Source organism: Triturus cristatus, chromosome 9, assembly GCF_964204655.1.
Source record: "Triturus cristatus chromosome 9, aTriCri1.1, whole genome shotgun sequence".
Lineage (NCBI taxonomy): Eukaryota > Metazoa > Chordata > Amphibia > Caudata > Salamandridae > Triturus > Triturus cristatus.
The window spans coordinates 1,105,190,162-1,105,211,044 of record NC_140592.1 but is presented as its reverse complement, the minus strand read 5'-3'; the positions used below and the strand labels follow the sequence as shown (position 1 = coordinate 1,105,211,044).

The 20,883-nt window shown below is 45.6% G+C and overlaps 1 protein-coding gene across 2 annotated transcripts in view; it reads left to right on the top strand.

Annotated features, from left to right (window-relative positions):
* The window catches only part of KLHDC2 (kelch domain containing 2), a 141,661-nt gene that overhangs the window by 27,948 nt on the left and 92,830 nt on the right, over positions 1 to 20,883 (top strand). For both annotated transcript variants that reach the window (XM_085627009.1, XM_085627008.1), the window contains exons 2-4: positions 14,148 to 14,227; positions 19,213 to 19,330; positions 19,492 to 19,607. In XM_085627009.1, coding sequence (XP_085483135.1) covers positions 14,148 to 14,227; positions 19,213 to 19,330; positions 19,492 to 19,607 — 314 coding nt within the window. The remainder of the gene's footprint in view (positions 1 to 14,147; positions 14,228 to 19,212; positions 19,331 to 19,491; positions 19,608 to 20,883) is intronic.

The window sequence follows — 20,883 nt, the reverse complement described above, 5'->3', positions numbered from 1 at the left end:
TCTCGGTAGCACTACCCAATGGTTATGACGCCTTCTGGCATAATAGGCCATCGGAAAAAAGAGGAGGTGGGGTAGCACTTCTGTATAAAAATCACCTGACAATTGATAAGATGTCAGGAGATAACCTAGAAGGAGCGGATATTCTAACAATTAAGGTCTGCCACCACTCTTTCAGTCTAGTAATTATGGTAGTATATCGCCCACCTAAATGCCCCCCACGCTTCATAGACCTCCTGACAGAATGTGTTGCCAACCTCCGCTCACGCTTCCAACAATTCCAGGTGGTAGGAGACTTGAACTACCACTGGGACCAACAACCCAGAGAGGCACAGACCCGACAGCTAGAGGAGACGCTCACCACTCTTGGGCTTACACAGCTAAGAACAACCTCTATGCATGAGCTAGGACATAGTCTAGACTTGGTCTGGTCTACCCTTCCTCTGGTGACCCTAAGGGATATCACCCCATGTGCGTGGTCGGACCACTATTGTATCAACCTTCTACTCCCCCTTGCTAGGCGTTTGATACGCCCACCCCCGGATTGGAAATATGTTCGTAGTTGGTCAAAAATCGAGGGCCCGGCACTAGAAAGCACCCTAAGAGACAACCCCGTCAGGAGGCCGGAGACAGCTGATATTGAGGATTGGACCGAAGCCATCTCAAGCCAGCTTCTATCTGCCATCAATAAACTAGCTCCAGTTAAAAAAATAAAAAACAGTAATAAAGGCAAGGGCGCACTGTGGTTCACGGAAGAGCTCAGGGCTTTGAAACGCATGCTCCGCCACCACGAACGACTGTGGCGTAAAGATTATGAGCCACAGGCTCTCGTAAAGTATAGAGCTAAAGTCTCCATCTACAAAAAGGCGCTCCTTAGCAGCAAAGCGGAATACTATGAAAACAGGATCTTAGTAGCAACCAACAAACAAAAAGAAACGTTTATAATCCTGAAAGAATTAATTCAAAAACAGGCACTGATGACACCATCCAATCTGGATCAGTGTAATCAATTCTTATCGTACTTCTCTGATAAAATGCAAGAGATCTTGATTGAGATGGACAAATCCCCATTTAAGCAATCCCTTGATGTATCGGAGGTAACCCAGGGAAAGAGGGCAGAGTTGTACTCCTCCTTCCAAACTCTCGACATTGAGACCCTCCGTTTCATTGCTACAAAATTCAAGTCTGGCTCATCCGATGATCCCTGCCCCCACCGAGGATTTTTAAGTTAGCTCTTCCAGAGACTGAGGGAGATATTCTCGCCTTGTTGAACCTCTCTCTGGAGACTGGGAAGGTTCCTCGTTATTTTAAGGAAGCCAGAATAATCCCCCTGCTCAAGAAGACAGGTGCGGATACTTCCAATATGAAAAACTATAGACCCATTTCCCAGCTCTCATTTCTGGCCAAAATCATAGAACAATATGTCCTGCAAACACTAACCAGGTTCATGGAAGACCACCATCTCCTGGGGGACAGGCAGGCTGGTTTCAGAGCACACCATAGCACTGAATTGGTGATGCTATCAGTACTCGATGATATCAGGATGACAGCTGACAACAATAAGCCATGTGTCCTAGTCCTCCTAGACCTGTTGGCAGCGTTCGACACGGTCAACCACACCCTACACCTGGAAAGATTAAGAAACCTTGGGATTGGTGGGCCTGTCCTCCAATGGATTTCCTCATTCCTGACCAACCGCCCCCAGAGAATCCAGATGGGCGATTGGGTCTCAGAAAGGGGGCCCATTCCCTGTGGTGTCCCACAGGGGTCGGCTCTCTCCCCCCTCATATTTAACATATATCTTAGACCTCTGATAAATGCCCTCACGGTAATGGACTGCCAAGTTTTCAATTATGCAGACGACACACAAATCATTCTGCAAATAGAAAGCACCCCACAGGCCCACTCCCAGGCCAAAGATGTGTTGCGATTCACGGTTCAATGGATGACGGCTAACTCACTCAAAATTAACCTGGACAAAACGGAGGTCCTTGCTGTAACCAATGTTCATAACCCTAGGAACTCCCTCTACTGGCCTCATGAGCTGGGTGATGCTCCAGCTCCAGCGGTAAAAAGTCTGGGAATAAAAGTGGACGCCAAACTCTCATTGGCCAATCAAGTTTCCATTGTGTTTGGAACTTGCGTGGGCCTACTCAGGATATTGAGGAGACTTTCTCCCATCCTCTCTTTTTCAACTATGAGGACAGTCGTAGCCGCCCTGATCCTGGCTCGCCTGGACTATGGCAACTTGCTCTATATCGGATTGCCAGACTCACTGGTGGGCAAACTCCAGATTGTGATGAATGATGCCCCCAGGCTAATCTTCAAACTACCTAGGCGCACGCGGGCATCACCTCTACTGCAACAACTCCACTGGCTACCCATAAAGCAGAGGGCCAAATTTAAGGGCCTCTGCATCGCACATAAGGCCCTTTATGGGCAGGCTCCCATTTACATCAAACAACGACTTGAGAAATACGTCCCTGGTCGCTCGCTAAGGTCCTCCACAGAGGGCCTTTTAAAATGCATTCAATTCAATTACGCCTCCAAAGGGGACTGAGCTTTCTCCGTCCTCATACCCACACTTTGGAATAAGCTGCCTGGCCAGGTCTGCGGAAAGCCACCTGTTCCCTTTCAGAAAAAAACGGAAGACCCTTCTATTCACAGAAGCTTGGGCCTAACTGTATGCTACTCTCCCTGGAACTGCCGCCGCTCTTCTTGAAGCGCTTAGAGACCTGTTGGTATTAAGCGCTCTACAAATCAAAATTAACAATAACAAAGCAGAGGTGAGGAAGTTCTGTGACTCAAAGCTTCTGAAATCCCGCCCTGCTGAGCCAAGCCTGCTGGAGGCGTGCCGGGGGTGGAGACTTGACTTCCCGGTGGCACCTCTGATCAACTGAGTCTGTTGAGTGCAAGGGAGATGAATTTGGTCAGCAGCATATTTAAGATGGTGCTATCTGGATTCTCACCGTAGCCTGGTTGTACGCACCTCCCAACAATGTGGAGAGAGACAAACCATACGATCAAGAGATTCCTCACAGTGTCCACAACACCTGCAGATTGTTCCTTCCAAGGGTCAACGCTAGATGGCGAGATGTTTCAAGAATGGCACTCCATCAACCTTGGAGCCATAAATCTTGTTTTCAGATGACTGGAGTATGTGCAGGCAGGATAGGATGAGGGGATTGCAGGCTGGTAGGTATTGATGACTGCCCAGGCGGGATTGCGCTTTGCTAGGATTGCCCTGTCGGAATGGTATGACCAGAGGCTGTCCATATTTTTTTACTTCCCAGCTTAAAGGCATGTTGACTCTGCCCAAAGATCGTTCACATTCAGGAGGGGGTGACAGTCCTCAAGGAACTGATGCTGTACAGTATGGCCATAAGACATGTTTTTTTTAAAAAAAGGCCTGAGTACGTGGCCGCAGAGATTTAGCCATTTTTTAGGCATTCATATGCAGCAATACGCATGTCCACCCACAAAATTTTGCAATCACCATTGTTTTAATTTACTGATTTGAGGTGGATTGATAAATTAAAGACAAAAAATGAAGTAGCGGTAAAGCACTTTTATATTTTTTATTTAAAGGGAGCGATCAATAGCAATTTGCTGCCCCCCTCTTCCCCCCCCAAAAAATACAAAATAAAATGCTTACAAACAACGATGGGAGTGGGAGGCAACAAGAGCAGGGAAAGCAACGGGGATTGGGCGAGGGAGGCCATAAGCAGCGCACACGGGGGAGTAACATGGAACGTGGATTATTGCAATTGAATTGCACAATAACGAGGTAAATGACATACTATCTGATTTACACAATTGTATAATATAACGGTATAACACTGCCCCACTGCAAGAGACATTCATCTGTGGCAGGATTCTATCCATGGTGCAACAGGCCCATGAAGTTTCAGATTGCGTCGCTTTTAAAACAAACTTGCTGCCAAATGATACTTTAAGGGTACATCCTAACATAGGGAATGGATGGAAATAGGCTACTGTGATCCGGTGTTCGCACTGAGAAACACGAGTTTGGAAATATGTTGTAAGACTCAATCAAAAATAAAAAAATGTCCAATTTATTTTGCATTTACTCGCATTGTGTTCATCGGTGTTTGTAATCTAACTGACACTTAAGAAGCAAGATGAATTGCATATTTATTGCATGAAATTTGAGATTTTTTTGATTGCTAGGAAAATTGCACCCCTTGCTACAATTGCAGTACTCTGAGGGCAGTAAACACTATTATCAAGGTTGGGGGCCATCAGAGAGTCATGATTGATTCGTCAATGAGAAACGAAACCACAAAAGGCAAGCCAGTACCTACTGTCTGAGAGACCTAAATCGTGCTGGCAGTACGGTTGAGAAGCCCTTAAGTTAAAAGGTTGCCTGGGTGCATACAGGATGTGTGAATGTGCATGACTGATTTACAGTGCTACCGAGCTGCAACAGTTTTTAAGAAATGATTGAAAAGAAATACGGCTACACTTGGTGTTAGTGGTCATTTGGGCCCTGCTACGTTATTTCTCCCCTCCTTGAAAGGCCCTTGCAGATTGTCACAAATGCTACCTCTCTACAAATGGCCTGCATGACAAATGTGTGGAGAAACTCTCTTCCCAGTTATCACGAATTTGCAACGCCTGTGCTCAGGGTGCGGTTTGTACCCCCTGCAGTATTCCCTGTAGTACTAGTGGACACATAGTTGCAGGATAAACAACAGGTTGTGTCTGAACGAAAGCATGCAAGCCCCAAAAGTGACCGTGTACCTGGGTGGTCTGAAAGATTCCACAACTCCTGGTTCTTCAGTGAGCAAGCATCTATTTTATGTTCGTTCGTTTGAAAATGGGGATTGTGAGCTTGAATCAGTGCCTTTCTTTACTGCTTGGCTGTGCACGTTTCGCTGAGGGGTTAACATGCCCAGTTAACTACATAAATACAGACAGTTCTTCATGCACATTGAAAGCCTCATGGTTTTGTTTAGTAGGAAATTAATGTGAAGCGTTGTAGCAAAGTTGTTCTTGCTACCTTTGTGCCTTGAGGTTGTAAAATGTTCAGTGTATGTATATTCTTTATTGTCCGATTAATTAAAATCATTACAATAAAACATAGTTCATAAAACAAGGCAATTTCTTACATTCCTTAAAAATAATGAGAAGGTGTTAACAAATCGTTATAGGTATTTTGTTCATAACCGAATATGAACATTACATTTCATTGTTATTCACCATACATATTAGTAAACCCATCCATACAGAAAATCTTTGAGTCCCCTCTCTGGTTTTTAAACAGCCCCTTAAAAGAAGTAAAGCATACAGTAACACATGTTTGGTCCAATTATGCTCTTAATGCTTAAAATATAAAGTGCATCTGTGCTTCTTAAAATTACCCCAAACCTTAGATACTTTATAAAATGTATCAAGTTACATTGCCAGTATAGGGGAAAACAATATAGTTGGAATCATAACCGCTTTCTATTCTTATTATAGGACCACATCATTATCCTGAGCCAGTTTTTTCTCACCTATAAGGATACATTTAACAGAGTTAACTGTTAAATTGATGATACGTCCTTGAAGGCACAGTATTATCGTTTGGCGACACGTTCTCAACCTTTGTTCATTAAATATTGGTTTTAAAAGTGTTAATCTTTCTTGACACAATTTGAGGCAAATACATACAATGTGCAATAACGTTTCATTTATATAACCACATAATCCATGTTCAGTGGTGTGTAGGGTGCTCGCCCTGTTGCCGTGAGCAGTAACCGGTCCGTTGCCACTAGAAATTTTCCCTCAGGGTATGTATATCCTCCATTGTCTCCAAGCCCACCTTCCTAAAAACAGCAAGTGCATCTGTTTCCTGTGTTACCGAAAAGACCGGATGGTGGCCGAAAGGAAGCACTGGGGCATATAGTGGAAGTTTGTGGGCTTACACCCTGTGGGCCTTCCAGGCCAATGTCATTCAGTGGAGCGTGTTTATTGCTGTGCGGGGATATTGGCATGGCAATGTTGTAAAATAGTAGAATTGGATGAGCGTATCCGGCCTCAACCGCCAGACGTGGCATACAATTTTGTGGGTAATACCATTGGTGCGCATAATGAGCTTGAGCACAAAGATTATAGAGATACATATCAGACGCTCCAAAACCGCCTTGTGTGTGTACGGTAGTGTCCTAGTATCCCACCTGATATGCGGCTGTTTACTTACTGAAGCTAGTATGATCAGATGTGTGCGTAGTGTCTTAAGGATTGCAAAAGCACTATAAGTATATTGCCGAACAAGTAGAGAAAACGTGGAAATATGATCATATTCATGATTGCCTCCCTATCCGCTAGGGAGAGTGGCATCTTATTCCACCTCTCAACTTGACTCTCCTATGCCCTTCCATAGTTTTCGCAGATCACTGTCCGAGTACCTGTGTATCTACAGCCCTAGATATTTCACTGGTTCTGTGCTCCAGTCTGACGGATAATCTAATTTGTGCGGTGTTGTGCACTGTGCCAGTGGTATCGCCACCAACTTGGTCCAGTTGATTCCCAAGCCAAAATGTCCCTCAAACCGGATATTTTCCTTGAGTAGTTTGCCAAGTGTTGTGTGGGGTTGCGAACATATAGGACCATGCTGTGTGCATATAACCATATGCCAATCGGTCTCTGTCAAAATCTTAATGCCTCCTCCGTGTGCTGCTGCCGAATTCTACAGGTAAGCGGCTCTAGGGTCAAAGTAAACAGAATTGGAGACAGTGGGCATCTCAGGCGCACCCATTTTAGGAAATGCTCAGGTTAACCCATTCTTGTTAAGACAGTAAACATTTATGGCCATTCTCTAGAATTGAAGGCTTTGGCGGCATCTAATAAAACAGTCACTGCCTCTAGATCTGGGTTCAGTTGATGTAATAGCCCAAAATAGTTCGTAAGTTATGCGCATTGGAGCGCCCGAGCACGAAACCCGATTGGTCGGGAAGGATCATAGTATAAGGGCTGGAGTCTGCTAGCTAGGGTTCTCGCCAAAATATTTGCATCAGTATTAATTAACGAGAGGAATACAAATGATGATCCTTCCCGGATTCCTTTGTCTTAAAGAACCTCTCACTCTGCCTGTCACGTCATTGATTTCTGACCCTAGACAGACTGGCCGCTTTATTCATTTGAGGTGGGTCCAGACACCGTGTGGCTCTTCTCAACTATCAGCGTGCTCCCTATGATGGTGGGCTATGAATGTCCAATTTTTATTACTATTACCTAGCCACCCAACTCTTGGTAATTAACGACTAGTTCTTAGGAGGGTGGTCAGACCCATCATACCAACTGGAGCTAGCTTCCCTAGGGTTTCCCAAGATCTCCAACTACATTCCAGCAGTGACCCAAGCGTTTTCCTCGCATGGAGAACTGCACTTGGACAGATACGTTGGAACACGAAGCTGGCGCTACGGACCTTCCTCTGATAAAGCACCTGGTTAAAAGAGGTGGCCACATTGGAGGGCTTTGGGAGGTGGGACCTTATAGGTTTATCACACTTGGGAGATATTTGGTCTGGGAACCAAAGACGCGCTTTCCAGGAACTGCAGAAAACGTACACGATCAACGCCACACAATTTTATAAATACTGGCAGATTAGACATGTGCTCACCACCCACGTTCCCGCAGACACCCCCATCCCAGAGTTCAGTCCACTGGAGGCCAAGAGCCTGATGGGGGCACTGGGTAAGGGTGGTGTTTCACAAATCTATTGCACACTTGTCATCAATGCATCACCTGCACTAGACTATCTCAAGACACATTTGGAAGGCAGCCTCGGACCCTTAGAAGACAACCCCTAGCGGAATGCCCTTATGGTCCCTCGGGTAATAACTATTTCTTCCAGTTGTCTGCATCTCTAAAAGGTGTTGTGGCAGCAAGTCAGGGAACTCCTTGTAAAACTCACCATTTAAGCCATTTTGCCCCGCACCTTCCCATTTGGTAGGGAGCGGACTGCTTTGCATATTTCTATTAGTTATGGCTTGCGATAGGTATTCCTTCCGTCCCTGAGAAGCCGCACTAAGGCTATGACTTCTAAATAAGCTATAATGTCCTCAGGTGCGGACAACTCTCTAGTGGCTTACAAATCCTCAGAATTCTTGAAAAGCAGATAGTACCCCATGAGTATCATACCGGTCGCTCCCAACTTTCCCGACAATTTTTAGCACTGGCTGATGCCCCTTAGCTGGTCTTAGCTTGGCAGCCAGCACGCATCCTGGCAGCCCCCTCACCATATGCTCTTGCCATCTTGCTTGGACATGTAGCACATCTCTTGCTCCGCCATAGTATTGTAAGTTGTAATCTGATCTCTCAAAGCGTCCAATGTGGCCGTGCTGGGCACATGCTCCCGTGTCCTCTGCAGCTCTTCAAAGTTTGTTCAGTTTTCTTTAAATGCCCATGAATGTCTTTGAGTATACTCACCTGTGTACTAAAGCAGGTTCCCCATATGGTGGCTTTAAAATCCTCCCATTGGGTATCTGGCCCCTCGACTGAGCCTTGATTGATTTTGAAGTATTCTACAATGGCTAGTCTTCTGGTCTCTATATATACGGGATCTAACAGTGCTGGCACTTGTGTGGGGATTACAATAGTGAGTTGAACTGGATTATGGTCTGATAAGGTCCTGGCAAGGTGTTGTACACCTGTGGTCCATGTACTCGCCTCACCTCACAGGTCGACAGCCAGCAATCTAACCGAGACCAGGAGGTGTTAACCGAAGAGGCAAAGGTTCCCTCCTGTACCCCTGAGTTTCGAACACAACAACCAACATATCTACGCAAACCCGACAAACCGCGCCCGAGGAAAGCCGCCTGGTTCACCACCGACATCCAAGAAGCCAGACGCACCTACAGACGCCTGGAGAAAAAACTGGAGAAATACCAAGACACCACCTACAAGGATTCCATGACTGACTACCACAACCAAATCAGAACCACCAAAAGGACTTTCATCCACACGAAAATCCTTGCCAACTCCGCCAACTCCAAAGGAACTCTTCACTCTCATCCAGGAATTCACCAACCCTCGCAGCGAAGCCACAGATATCATCCCGTCCCAAGACCTCTGCGACAGGCTTGGAACCTACTTCCACCTCAAGATCAAAAACCTCTACGACAACTTTGTCGACCTCCCACCTGGCGCCACAGCCGGCCCACCCCCCTAACGCTCCAGCCAGCCCACCATCGCCACCTGGACACCGAACACTGCTGAAAGCACCACCTCAACCATAAAAGGCATCCGCTCAGTGGTCCCCATTGACCCCTTCCCCCCCCCCCCCACATCTACCACAAAGCTGTCATCGCACCCGAACTACAACGCACCATCAACACCACCCTTGAAACAGGCACCTACCCAGACGACTGGAAACGCGCAGCAGTCAAGCCCCTGCTCAAGAAGCCGACAACCGACCCCACCGACCTCGAGAACTACCGGCCCATCTCGCTCCTCCCCTTCGTGGCCAAATTCGCAGAGAAAACAGTCAACAGGGAACTGACACGATTCATCAAACAATGCCATTCTAGACCCATCCCTATCCGGATTCCGAAGCAACCACAGCACAGAGACCGCCGTACTCGCCACGACAGATGAAATCCGCACCCTCCTGGACCAAGGCCACTCCGCAGCCCTAATCCTACTAGACCTATCAGCAGCCTTCGACACAGTCTCCCACCGCACACTAATCGCCAGACTACACCACACCGGCATACAAGGAACAGCCCTAGACTGGATCCGATCATTCCTCACTGGAAGATGCCAAAGAATCAGACTGCCACCCTTCCTCTCCGATCCCACTGAAATCACCTGCGGAGTCCCATAGGGATCATCAGTGAGCCCGACCCCCTTCAACATCTACATGGCCCCCCTTGTTGCCATCGCCCTACAACACGGCCTCAACATTGTCTTCTACGCCGACGACACCCAGCTCATCCTCTCCCTCACCAAAGACCTCGCCACTGCCAGACTCGACTTCCAGAAAGGAATGCAGGAGGTCGCAGTCTGGATGACCAACAGCTGCCTTAAGCTCAATGCCGAGAAGACTTCGGAACGAGCCCTTCAGCATGGGACAACACCTGGTGGCCGACCGCCTTCGGAAGCCCACCGGCCCCCTTGGACCATTCCAAAAACCTCGGCATCGTACTCTACTCATCTCTCACCATGAACCGACAGATCAACGCCGTCACCTCCAGCATCTTCACAACCCTCTGTATCCTCTGCAAGACCTTCAAATGGACCCCACCGGAGTCAAGGAAGACAGACACCCACGCACTCATCACCAGCAGACTGGACTATGGAAACTCTCTCTACGCCGGCATAAACCAGTCCCTACTCCGAAAACTCCAGACGATACAGAGCACCGCCGCCAGACTCGTCCTCTGCATCCCCCGGCACAAACACATTAGCCAACACCTACGAAGACTCCACTGGCTCCCCGTGGAGAAAAGGGTCACCTTCAAAATCCTCACCCACACCTACAAATGCCTACACAACACCGGACCCAAATACCTAAACGACAGAATCAACTTTAACGTACCCAAAATAAACCTCTGATCTTCCAACCTTGCACTGGCCGAAACCCCACGCATCTGCAGAGCCAGAGCAGGAGGAAGGTCCTTCTCTCACACTGGGGCCAAAACCTGGAATGAGCTCCCGGTAGACATCAGACTCTCACCCTCTCTGAACACCTTCAGGAAGGTCTTCAAGACATGGCTCTTCGGCTAACGCATGTGCAAACGCCCCGCCTACGCTTCAGCGCCATGAGACCCTCAAGGGTAAGTAGCACGCTTAATAACCCCTGATTGATTGATTGATTAACAGTTGGAAAATATGAACAGCAGTGTCTGGGGACAGGGCACCTTAGAGACTTGCGGTCTATTACCCTTATTCTCTCATAGGTCTGTTTGTCAAGATGCTTATCTAATCCACCGGCCGCTCACCACATCTCCTCCGCTTACTGGATCAAATTGGGGGGCTTCACCAGCCATACGTGCTGCAAACGTATCGAGAAGGAGAGAGAAAAGAAAACAAGCATTTGCAATGCAATCGGTTTTGCATTTGGGACCTTATATGTATTTAGCTGTGCAGCACATTAGCCTGGGTGCTGAAACATCTACTGTTCTTTAACATGGAGGGAAAATAAGCACCAAACTGCAGAACACGACAGGTATGGGAACACATAGCGAGAAATATTGTCTGTCAGCGGGAAACTGTATAGTCCAAAGCTCTGTTTTTAATCACAAATTTGGGTCTTCGGTGGTCATATCACTGAAAATACAAGATTTGAGAAAAATATTATTGTCTATGGGTACTCATGGAAGACCAGTTTCTATGGCCTGGAATCTAGAAAATGCTAAAGTGGTTCTGGTATTTTACTCACCCCTGTTGCCAGAAAATTTAAATAATAAAATCCCTAAGCAGGAAGCAATTCTGGTATTTTACTGACCTCTACTGTTTGTTTTCTATCAAGACAGTTAAAATTGAGCTAGTTGAACAAGCAGAAAGCAGTTCTGGTATTTTGGTGACATCTACTAGTCGTTTTCTATCAAGACAGTTAAATAGAGGCTGTTGAACAGAAAAAAATAGTCCCTAAGCAAAAGTGGAAGCAGACAAGTCCTGGGGCTGATCTCCAGAGCCCACAAAGTACATCCAACAGATCATCCAGACAGCTCAAGTGCTGCCTAGGCTCGACCTAAAAAGAGGAGGAATTGGGGGTGTGACTGCAGCGTCTTTCTAGTCTTTGCACACTTTTCAGTCTCCCACATTATCTTCTTCTGGAGCATGCTTGATCTGAGAGTTTTTGAAATATTCCAGCGCAGCCTGGGGTGTCGTGAAGATCTTCATTTTGCCTTCGTAGTCGCCCTGCAGCCTGGCTGGATATAACATGGCAAATATTTTATAGCTTTATTTTGACGGGCAAGTATTCCTTCCGGGCAGCCTGAACATTAGTAGTGAAATCGAGAAACAACAACACTGCGTTTCCCTGGTAGGGGATGTTGCGTTGTTCTTGCGCCAGGTGCAGGACTGTGTCCATGTAGTTTAACAGCTTGGCGATTATCGGCCTGGGAGGGGCTCCCAGGACAGATCTCATCACCAGGGATTGGTGGGGCATGATCGACTGCCAGTAGGCGTGATAGGTTGTCAGGTCCGAATATGTTCATCAGCATGTTTTCGACATACATCTCCATTTTCCCAGTATTGGTTAATTCTGGGGTCCTCACAATATGTATGGTGGTCCGTCTGGAGTGTGCCTCCAACTCTTGATTCATTGCTTGTGTATATGCACTGTGCTGCTTCTGCCATTTGCGTTGCTTACTTCTTCTTCTCTCTCTCTTCTCTCTCTCTTCTCTCTCTCTTCTCTCTCTCTTCTCTCTCTCTTCTCTCTCTCTTCTCTCTTCTCTTCTCTTCTCTCTTCTCTTCTCTACTCTCTCTCTACTCTCTCTCTTCTCTCTCTCCTCTCTCTTCTCTCTTCTCTCTTCTCTCTCTCTTCTCTTCTCTCTCTTCTCTCTCTCCCCTTCTCTCTCTTCTCTCTCTCTCCCCCCTTCTCTCTCTTCTCTCTCTCTCCCCCTTCTCTCTCTCTCTCTCTTCTCCCCCTTCTCTCTCTCTCTTCTCCCCCCTTCTCTCTCTCTTCTCCCCCCTTCTCTCTCTCTTCTCTCTTCTCCCCCCTTCTCCCTCTCTTCTCTCTTCTCCCCCCTTCTCTCTCCTCTCCCATTCTCTCTCTCTTCTCTCTCCCCCCTTCTCTTCTCTCTTCTCTCTCTCTCTCTCTCTCTCTCTCTCTCTCTCTCTCTCTCTCTCTCTCCCCCTTCTCTTCTCTCTCTCTCCCCCCTTCTCTCTCTCCCCCTTCTCTCTTCTCTCCCTTCTCTCTTCTCTCTCTCCCCCTTCTCTCTCTCTTCTCTCTCTCCCCCTTCTCTCTCTCTTCTCTTCTCTCTTCTTCTCTCTTCTTCTCTCTTCTTCTCTCTTCTTCTCTCTCCCCCCTTCTCTCTCTCTTCTCTCTCTCCCCCCCCCCCACTCCCTCCCTGCCTCCCCCTTCACTGTAAGTGCCAGCATTCTGCATTTTCACAAGGAGCACACAAAGTAATTTTGTTGAGTGCCAGGAACTACTGTGGCAATGTGTTCTTTTTGGGACCAAAAACAATTTTTGCTTTTGACAATGTTTCTTATAATGGTGAGGGCACAGCAGCTCCCACACCAATAAAGTTTTACAAAAACCATGCTAAAACAAGTCATAAATTGACATGTTTCCTATAATCTTATTGGAAATGGTCACATTGATTTTTCCATTATAAATATTATTTGGAAACATTAGTATATATCAACACGTTTTACTAAAAGATGCTGCAAAGAAATGGCACCTAAAATTTTACAGTAGTTTAGCTAAATGTTTTATTTCTACATTTTATTTTGAAAACGAAGAATCATCAGTCTTGCTGTCAAGCTTCTGCAAATATTTGCATCTAATCAGAAAGCATTCTGGGAGCATTATACATAGCCTCATATTGCTAAACTTTAAAAAAGGTGTGTACACGTTTATACTGGAATCACTGCCAGTAGTGCAGTCTGAGTGTACATTTACTTATAGCGCTCACCCTAATAACAAAAGCTTTGCATTAATGAACCATAAATACAAGTTTGAACAACATTAACACATGGACACAAATATTAGCTTTTCTGCAGACAATGCTGTTCCCTGATCCATAATATGATACTGTAAACTGGCAGCCAAAGGGTTTGTGCTGTAAGGGGTTGGTCTTACTTGTCCCAAGGACAAAATGCACATCAAAACTTGTTGCCCTTGACCCCCAACAATATGTCCTTGGCGTTGGGCTATAGGAATTCCACATACCTGGATGTGACGAGCATTAACATTTCATCTTGTGACTGTGCTTGGTGTGGTGACCGCCTGATATATCACACCATGAAGGAGACTCCGAGTTTTCTGTTGAGTCTTACTTTCTGCTACCCACATGAGCATGAAATGTGTGCCTTCCTGCTGTAGTAGATGAAAGCAAGTCTAAATTGCTTGAAATAACGGAAATAAGGTGTATTGTTACTAAATATGGTTAGGGTGATATCATTGTGTGTTATTGTTTAACTATGGTGTCTGTTAAATGGTGTTTTCTGTTTGTTTTTTGTTTTTGTAGAATGCACCAGTTACTGGACTTTATGATTTTTATCTTCCTAGAGATGAAATATGGATCTACTACATGGAAACAGGGACATGGTATGTATTACTCTTTATATTTAGGTAGTTAATAACAATGCAAGGAAAAGTGTTGAAAGTACTTTTCTGATGAAGATTTTGCAAGCATTGATATCAGAATAGGTATTTGAGGGTAAACACTGTGCCCACACAATATATTTTAAATACTATTTTTAAATAAGCCAGTGACGACGAGACAAAGCTGTGCAAAAAAAGTTATGTTGAGTGCAGATTTTCACAATTCCACATTTAGATGGCTAACATAATTGTGGGGAGATAGGGAGGCATTGGGAGAAAGGAAAACACATGTGAACCAAGACAGCAAAAGCCAATAGACTAAACAATCCCTTCTGTGAAATGTTTTTAAGGGAGTGCTTATATCCACAATCAAATGAAAAGTACTATCTAAAGCTGTGAGAACAAACCAATTTAGCAATGTGGTGAGACAGAAACATGCAACATGATAGTTGTCTATATCCTTGTGACTAAATCGACTGCAGCCTTTTTAGGTCTCGCCTGACCCAGCGCATGCGCTGGTCTGGCGAGACTTTTAGTGAGGGCTCAAAAAATGCTACCATGGCCAGCCTAGAGCTACAGTGCATGTGCGCGGGCGTGCACTTAGGAGCAGAGGCACCATATGGCAAACCTCATCATGCTCATTAAGCGCCCGTGATCACTTTCACTTTTGCCCGCAATCACTTTCGCGGCGCCCCTTTGATGTTCTCGTTCAAAGAACATCAAACATCAAAGAACATGTTTTTGTGTTAATGCTTTGCTGCACCCGTTTGACTTACAATGTGCTTTCTCTTGCCACAAACTCGATGGTTGTGTTCCTTTATTTTGATATGCTTTTAGTATTACTGTCACACACACAACCACAACCAACCACACACAACCACACACACACACACAACCACACACATACACACAACCACACACATACACACAACCACACATACACACAACCACACATACACACAACCACACATAAACACAACCCCACATACACACAACCACACACAACCATACCCAAACACACACAACCACACACAACCACACACACAACCACACACACAACCACACACACAAACACACACACAAACACAACACACAACCACACACACACACACACACACACACAACCACGCACACACACACACACACAACCACACAACCACACACACACAACTACACACAACCACAACCACACACAACCACACCCACACACACAACCACACCCAACCACACACAACCACAACCACACCCACCCACACACACAACCACACACACACACAACCACACACACAACCACACACACACAACCACACACACAGCTACACACACAACCACACACCCAACCACACCCATCCACACCCACAACCACACCCATCCACACCCATCCACACCCACAACCACACCCATACCCACACCGTACCCACACCCATACCCACAACCGCACCCACACACAACCACACACACAACCATAACCACAACCACAACCACACACACACCACACACACAACCACACACACAGCCACACACACAACCACACACACAGCCACACACACAGCCACACACACAGCCACACACACAGCCACACACACAACCACGCACACACAACCACACACAACCACACACACAACCCCACACACAACCCCACACACAACCACACACACAACCACACACACAACCACACACACAACCACACACACAACCACACACACAACCACACACACAACCACACACACAACCACACACACAACCACACACACAACCACACACACACCACCACACACACAACCACACACACAACCACACACACAGCCACACACACAACCACACACAACCACACACAACCGCGCGCACACAACCACACAACCACAATCACACACAACCACACACACAACCACACACACAACCACACACACAACCACACACACAACCACACACACAACCACACACACAACCACACACACAACCACACACACAGCCACACACACAACCACACACAACCACACACAACCGCGCACACACAACCGCGCACACACAACCACACACACAACACACACACAACACACACACAACACACACACACAACACACACACAACACACAACCACAATCACACACAACCACACACACAACCACACACACAACCACACACACAACCACACACACAACCACACACAACCGCGCACACACAACCACACATACAACCACACACACAACACACACACAACACACAACCACACACACAACCACACACACAACCACACACACAACCACACACACAACCACACACACAACCACACACACACACAACCACACATACATCCAACCACCCACTCATACAACCACACACACACCCACGCACACACATACACACACAACCACGCACACACCCACGCACACACATACACACACAACCACACACACAACCACACACACAACCACAACCACACACACAACCACAACCACACACACAACCACACACGCACCCACACCTGCACCCACACCTGCACCCACACCTGCACCCACACCTGCACCCACACCTGCACCCACACCTGCACCCACACCTGCACCCACACCTGCACCCACACCTGCACCCACACCTGCACCCACACCTGCACCCACACCTGCACCCACACCTGCACCCACACCTGCACCCACACACAACCACACACAAACCACACACACAAACCACACACACACAAACCACACACACACAAACCACACACACACAACCACACACACACAACCACACACACACAACCACACACACACAACCACACACACACAACCACACACACACCCAACCACACACACACCCAACCACACACACAAACCACACACACACCCAACCACACACACACACAACCACACACACATCCACACCAAGCATTGGCATAGCCAATAGGTCTCGCCTTTGGGACCTTATAAGTGTTTAGCCACGCAACAGTTGATGTGGTTGCACCAAGGATATTGTGTTGCATAACTAAATACTTAGAAGGTCCCAAAAGCGAGACCTCTTGGCTATGCCAATGCTTGTTTAGTTCTTCTTTGGAGATGTTCCAGTGCCTTGGAGGGGCTGAAAGTTCGTTATAATAATCAAATATCAAGTGCGCTTGTTTAGTTCGGGGTGATCAAAGTCACTTCCTCTGAGCTGCCATATATTTTGAATATATTTCTGCATAAAAGGTACTAGAGGAAAAACGTAAGGCAGGCCGAAAATCCAGTACAACTGCAGGCATATTCCTTCACGTGTGTTTGGTGTGCCCCTGAGCAGAATTCCTAGATGTAGATGTTCACTAATTCTTTGGTTAGGCGTTTGGTAGCTGCTCCTGTTTTCGTGTTAAGGTCTGTTTAAAAATCTTCAAAAGGAAAACCCTCAGTGACAGTCTGATCTCTTCATTCTAAGTGGCCAATGACCGTTCATCACAAGGCAGTGATTGTTGTACTCTCCAAGTGTGCCCATTAGCTCTGTAGAGATGCATGCATTATGGCTGTTACCTGAAACCAAGGAGGTCTGCGAGGTTTCCCTTCTGTCATGTTTGTGGGGACAGTCCACCGACTGGAAGCTTTTTTAAAAATTTTTACTTATCATTTAAAACAAACAGTGGTAATTAACATATTTGTCACTACACATCCACAGCTAGGTCACACAGTGAAACAAAATGCTGATAGATTCACTTACTACAAACATCGTTATTATGTAGCATACATGACTGTAAAAGGTAGGAGGTGATTTGCGATGTCCGGGGTACACACGCCAGCAGCCTGTGGGCGACATAATAACAGAAGGGCAAGTCTGATCCTCTCCCCCCACTAGTCATTTGGTGGCAAATTCCACCGAATGGAAGTTGGTTATCTGGAATGGTGGTAGTGGCATCAGACGCCTTAGGTTCCGAAAAAATTGGTTCCATTGCTGATGTAAAGCCCATTACAGTGTACTCTCATCCACAAGTGCAAGTGGATGATCGGAAGGATGCAAGATGTCATCAATCGAAGTAGATGGGTGACTACTTCTGCTGTTATCTTTGTGAAAATTCTAGGGCTCAGATGAGTCGAACTGCAAATTGAAACACTCCTCAGGTATTTGCTGTAAACCTTCCACATGAGAACATGAAAGTTTGTGAATAGGAGATGTAAATAGTTTGAGACATTTTTGTTCTGCAGGACTAGCAGGATATGCTGTACAGTGGCCATCTTGCATTCTTTAAAACAAAAATATTTATGAAGTGCAAACCTGGATTACTCATAAAAACAAATTGTTCCAATGATAAATTGTACAAAAAAAGGAGTAAGTATATATATATATAAGAAAAAATAATGCAAGTCATTTGCCCCTTTTACATCTTATAAATCAGCTGTATCTCGAACAGGGAACCCTTGTGAATCAATGATTAGTGTCACTTAGCTTCAGCTAGCGTTGATGAATCTTCATTGCTGTTAAAAAATAAATAAAAAAAAAGAATAATAATAATCTGGGTCTAAGACGCGTGACAGCTGTGACATGGTTATATTTGCAATATGTAGAAACATGAATTAGTTTGTGTCTTCACCATGTGCTTTTGACACACATATTGTTACTCTTGCAACAGGCTGTGAAAGAGATGTACTTGGAAAGAAAACAATACGTAGCACAAGCAGTAGTGCCATCATATATGAATACCGAGAATACGGGAGGACATTTGAGCCTTAAGGGGAAGAGGGAGGTGATGTGGTCAGTTGTCTGAGTGGTATGTTGTGATGACAAACTCAAATTAAATTCCGGCTTTTAAAAAAATATTTACTGTCTTTGCATTCTGCGATTTGCTGTTCTTTTGCCTGATTCCTTATCTTACTACGTATGCAGCATTTAGAAATGGGCTTAACTTAATGATATTGCGATTCAAATCGACTGTGCTTATGTGTTTTATTTTAATAATCATTCGTATTAATCAAAGAAAATATTATGCAGATTGTGTATTGTTGAGCCTTTCTGAAAATAGTTTTTTTCTTTGCAAGGACAAAAAAGAGCACCAAAGGTGAAATTCCACCCTCCATGTCGGGCAGTTGTGCAGTGTGTGTGAATAAAATAATGTACCTATTTGGAGGTCATCATGCAAGAGGCAACACAAATGAGGTTGGTCCTGTATTATCCGTTTTAAGCATGTTCTCTGCTCCTTTCATGCTATTCCTATTTTAAATCCAAACTGGATCCTCGAATCGTCCTCAAGTTTTTATTTCATGACTTAGATTGCTATGTAATTTTAACATGCAGATTATTCTAATTTGTGTTTGCAGTTCTATATGTTGGACTTGAGTTCGGATGACAGCGTATTGCAGTGGAATAGAATAGTCTGTAAAGGTGTTCCTCCTTCGGAGAAGGACAAGCTTGACGTGTGGGTGTATAAAAATAGGTAAGTTTAAAGTGAAAACTAGTACTGCACCTTTTTGTTTGGTGACGCCTAAGACACCTCATGCACTGTCTGTTGTGAGACATGTTATAAGCTTACAGTGAGCTTAGGGCCCGTCCATTTCTTTCTGTTGGTTAGCTTTATTGTCACTCTCATTTACCTGATTCTTCTTTATCAGTTTCTATGGACTTTCCTTCGTCTTCTGTTGTTTGTCCTCCTTTGGAGCATTGACCCATTGCTTGCGTCTTTTCACTGCTCCCGTCTCTGGAGCTACGTTTTGCTTTTAGTTTAAGTACTCTACAAGAGTGAATGTTTTTCAGTAGTCTTTCTCGTGTACTTTGTGTTCCTGTTTCTCCCCTCTCACTCCCTCCCTCAGTTGTTGTTCTTGCTTCCTCCCCACTGTACACCTACTGTTGCTGTTCTTGCTTCCCTATCTCCTCCGTTGTCTATTTGTTTCCCCATCCCCATTCACCAATCCTCTGTGGTCTGTCTGCTTTCCCTCCTCAGCACATCCCTCCTCTGTTGTCCATTTGCTTCCCCCTCCCTTCTTCCCTTGTCCATTTGCTTCCGCATCACAATGGCTTTACATTATCTGTGTGCTTCCCTATCCCTGCATGTTCTCTATTGTTGAGGTGCTTCCCCATCCACTCTCAGTTGTCAGTGTTTTTCCCCTTTCTTGTCTCTCGCTTATCTTTCTGTCCCCTACCCGCATTCTTCTCTCCTGCCCTTCCTTCATGTTGCCATGTCCTCTGCTCGCTCTCCCAACCCACTTACCTTTTTGATAATTATTTGTTTAGAGCATTAGCATTATATCAAAAAAGTGCTTTTTTTTTGGCTACTTTTTTTCTATTTCGCCTCAGAGATCAATTGGGATAAATAAATGCACACCTCCTTTTGTAGGTGCATGCATCGGTGTTAGTGCGTGGCTACAAAAAGATGTAACAGCCACGTCATAATTTATTTTAAAATATTCTTTTTAGCCATGCTACTGTACAGTATGACTAAAATCATTGCCAAAGCCAATAGGTCTTCAAGGCGGGAATTATTGACTTTGTCAATGCTTGTTTTCCCCTATTATTGGTACTGCAGAATCAAATGCTATGGTACGACTTCATTTTAACTCTTTCTTGTGCAGCATGTTTACGTCAACTGTTCAAGGGATTGAAAAATATATACCACCCAACCTGGGAGGTAGATGTTTCCCAGTATCCGATTAGAAAACCACAGGTATCCGAGGGACTGTTGTCTGGTTGAGAATAACCACCAGGAGAGAAGTCTT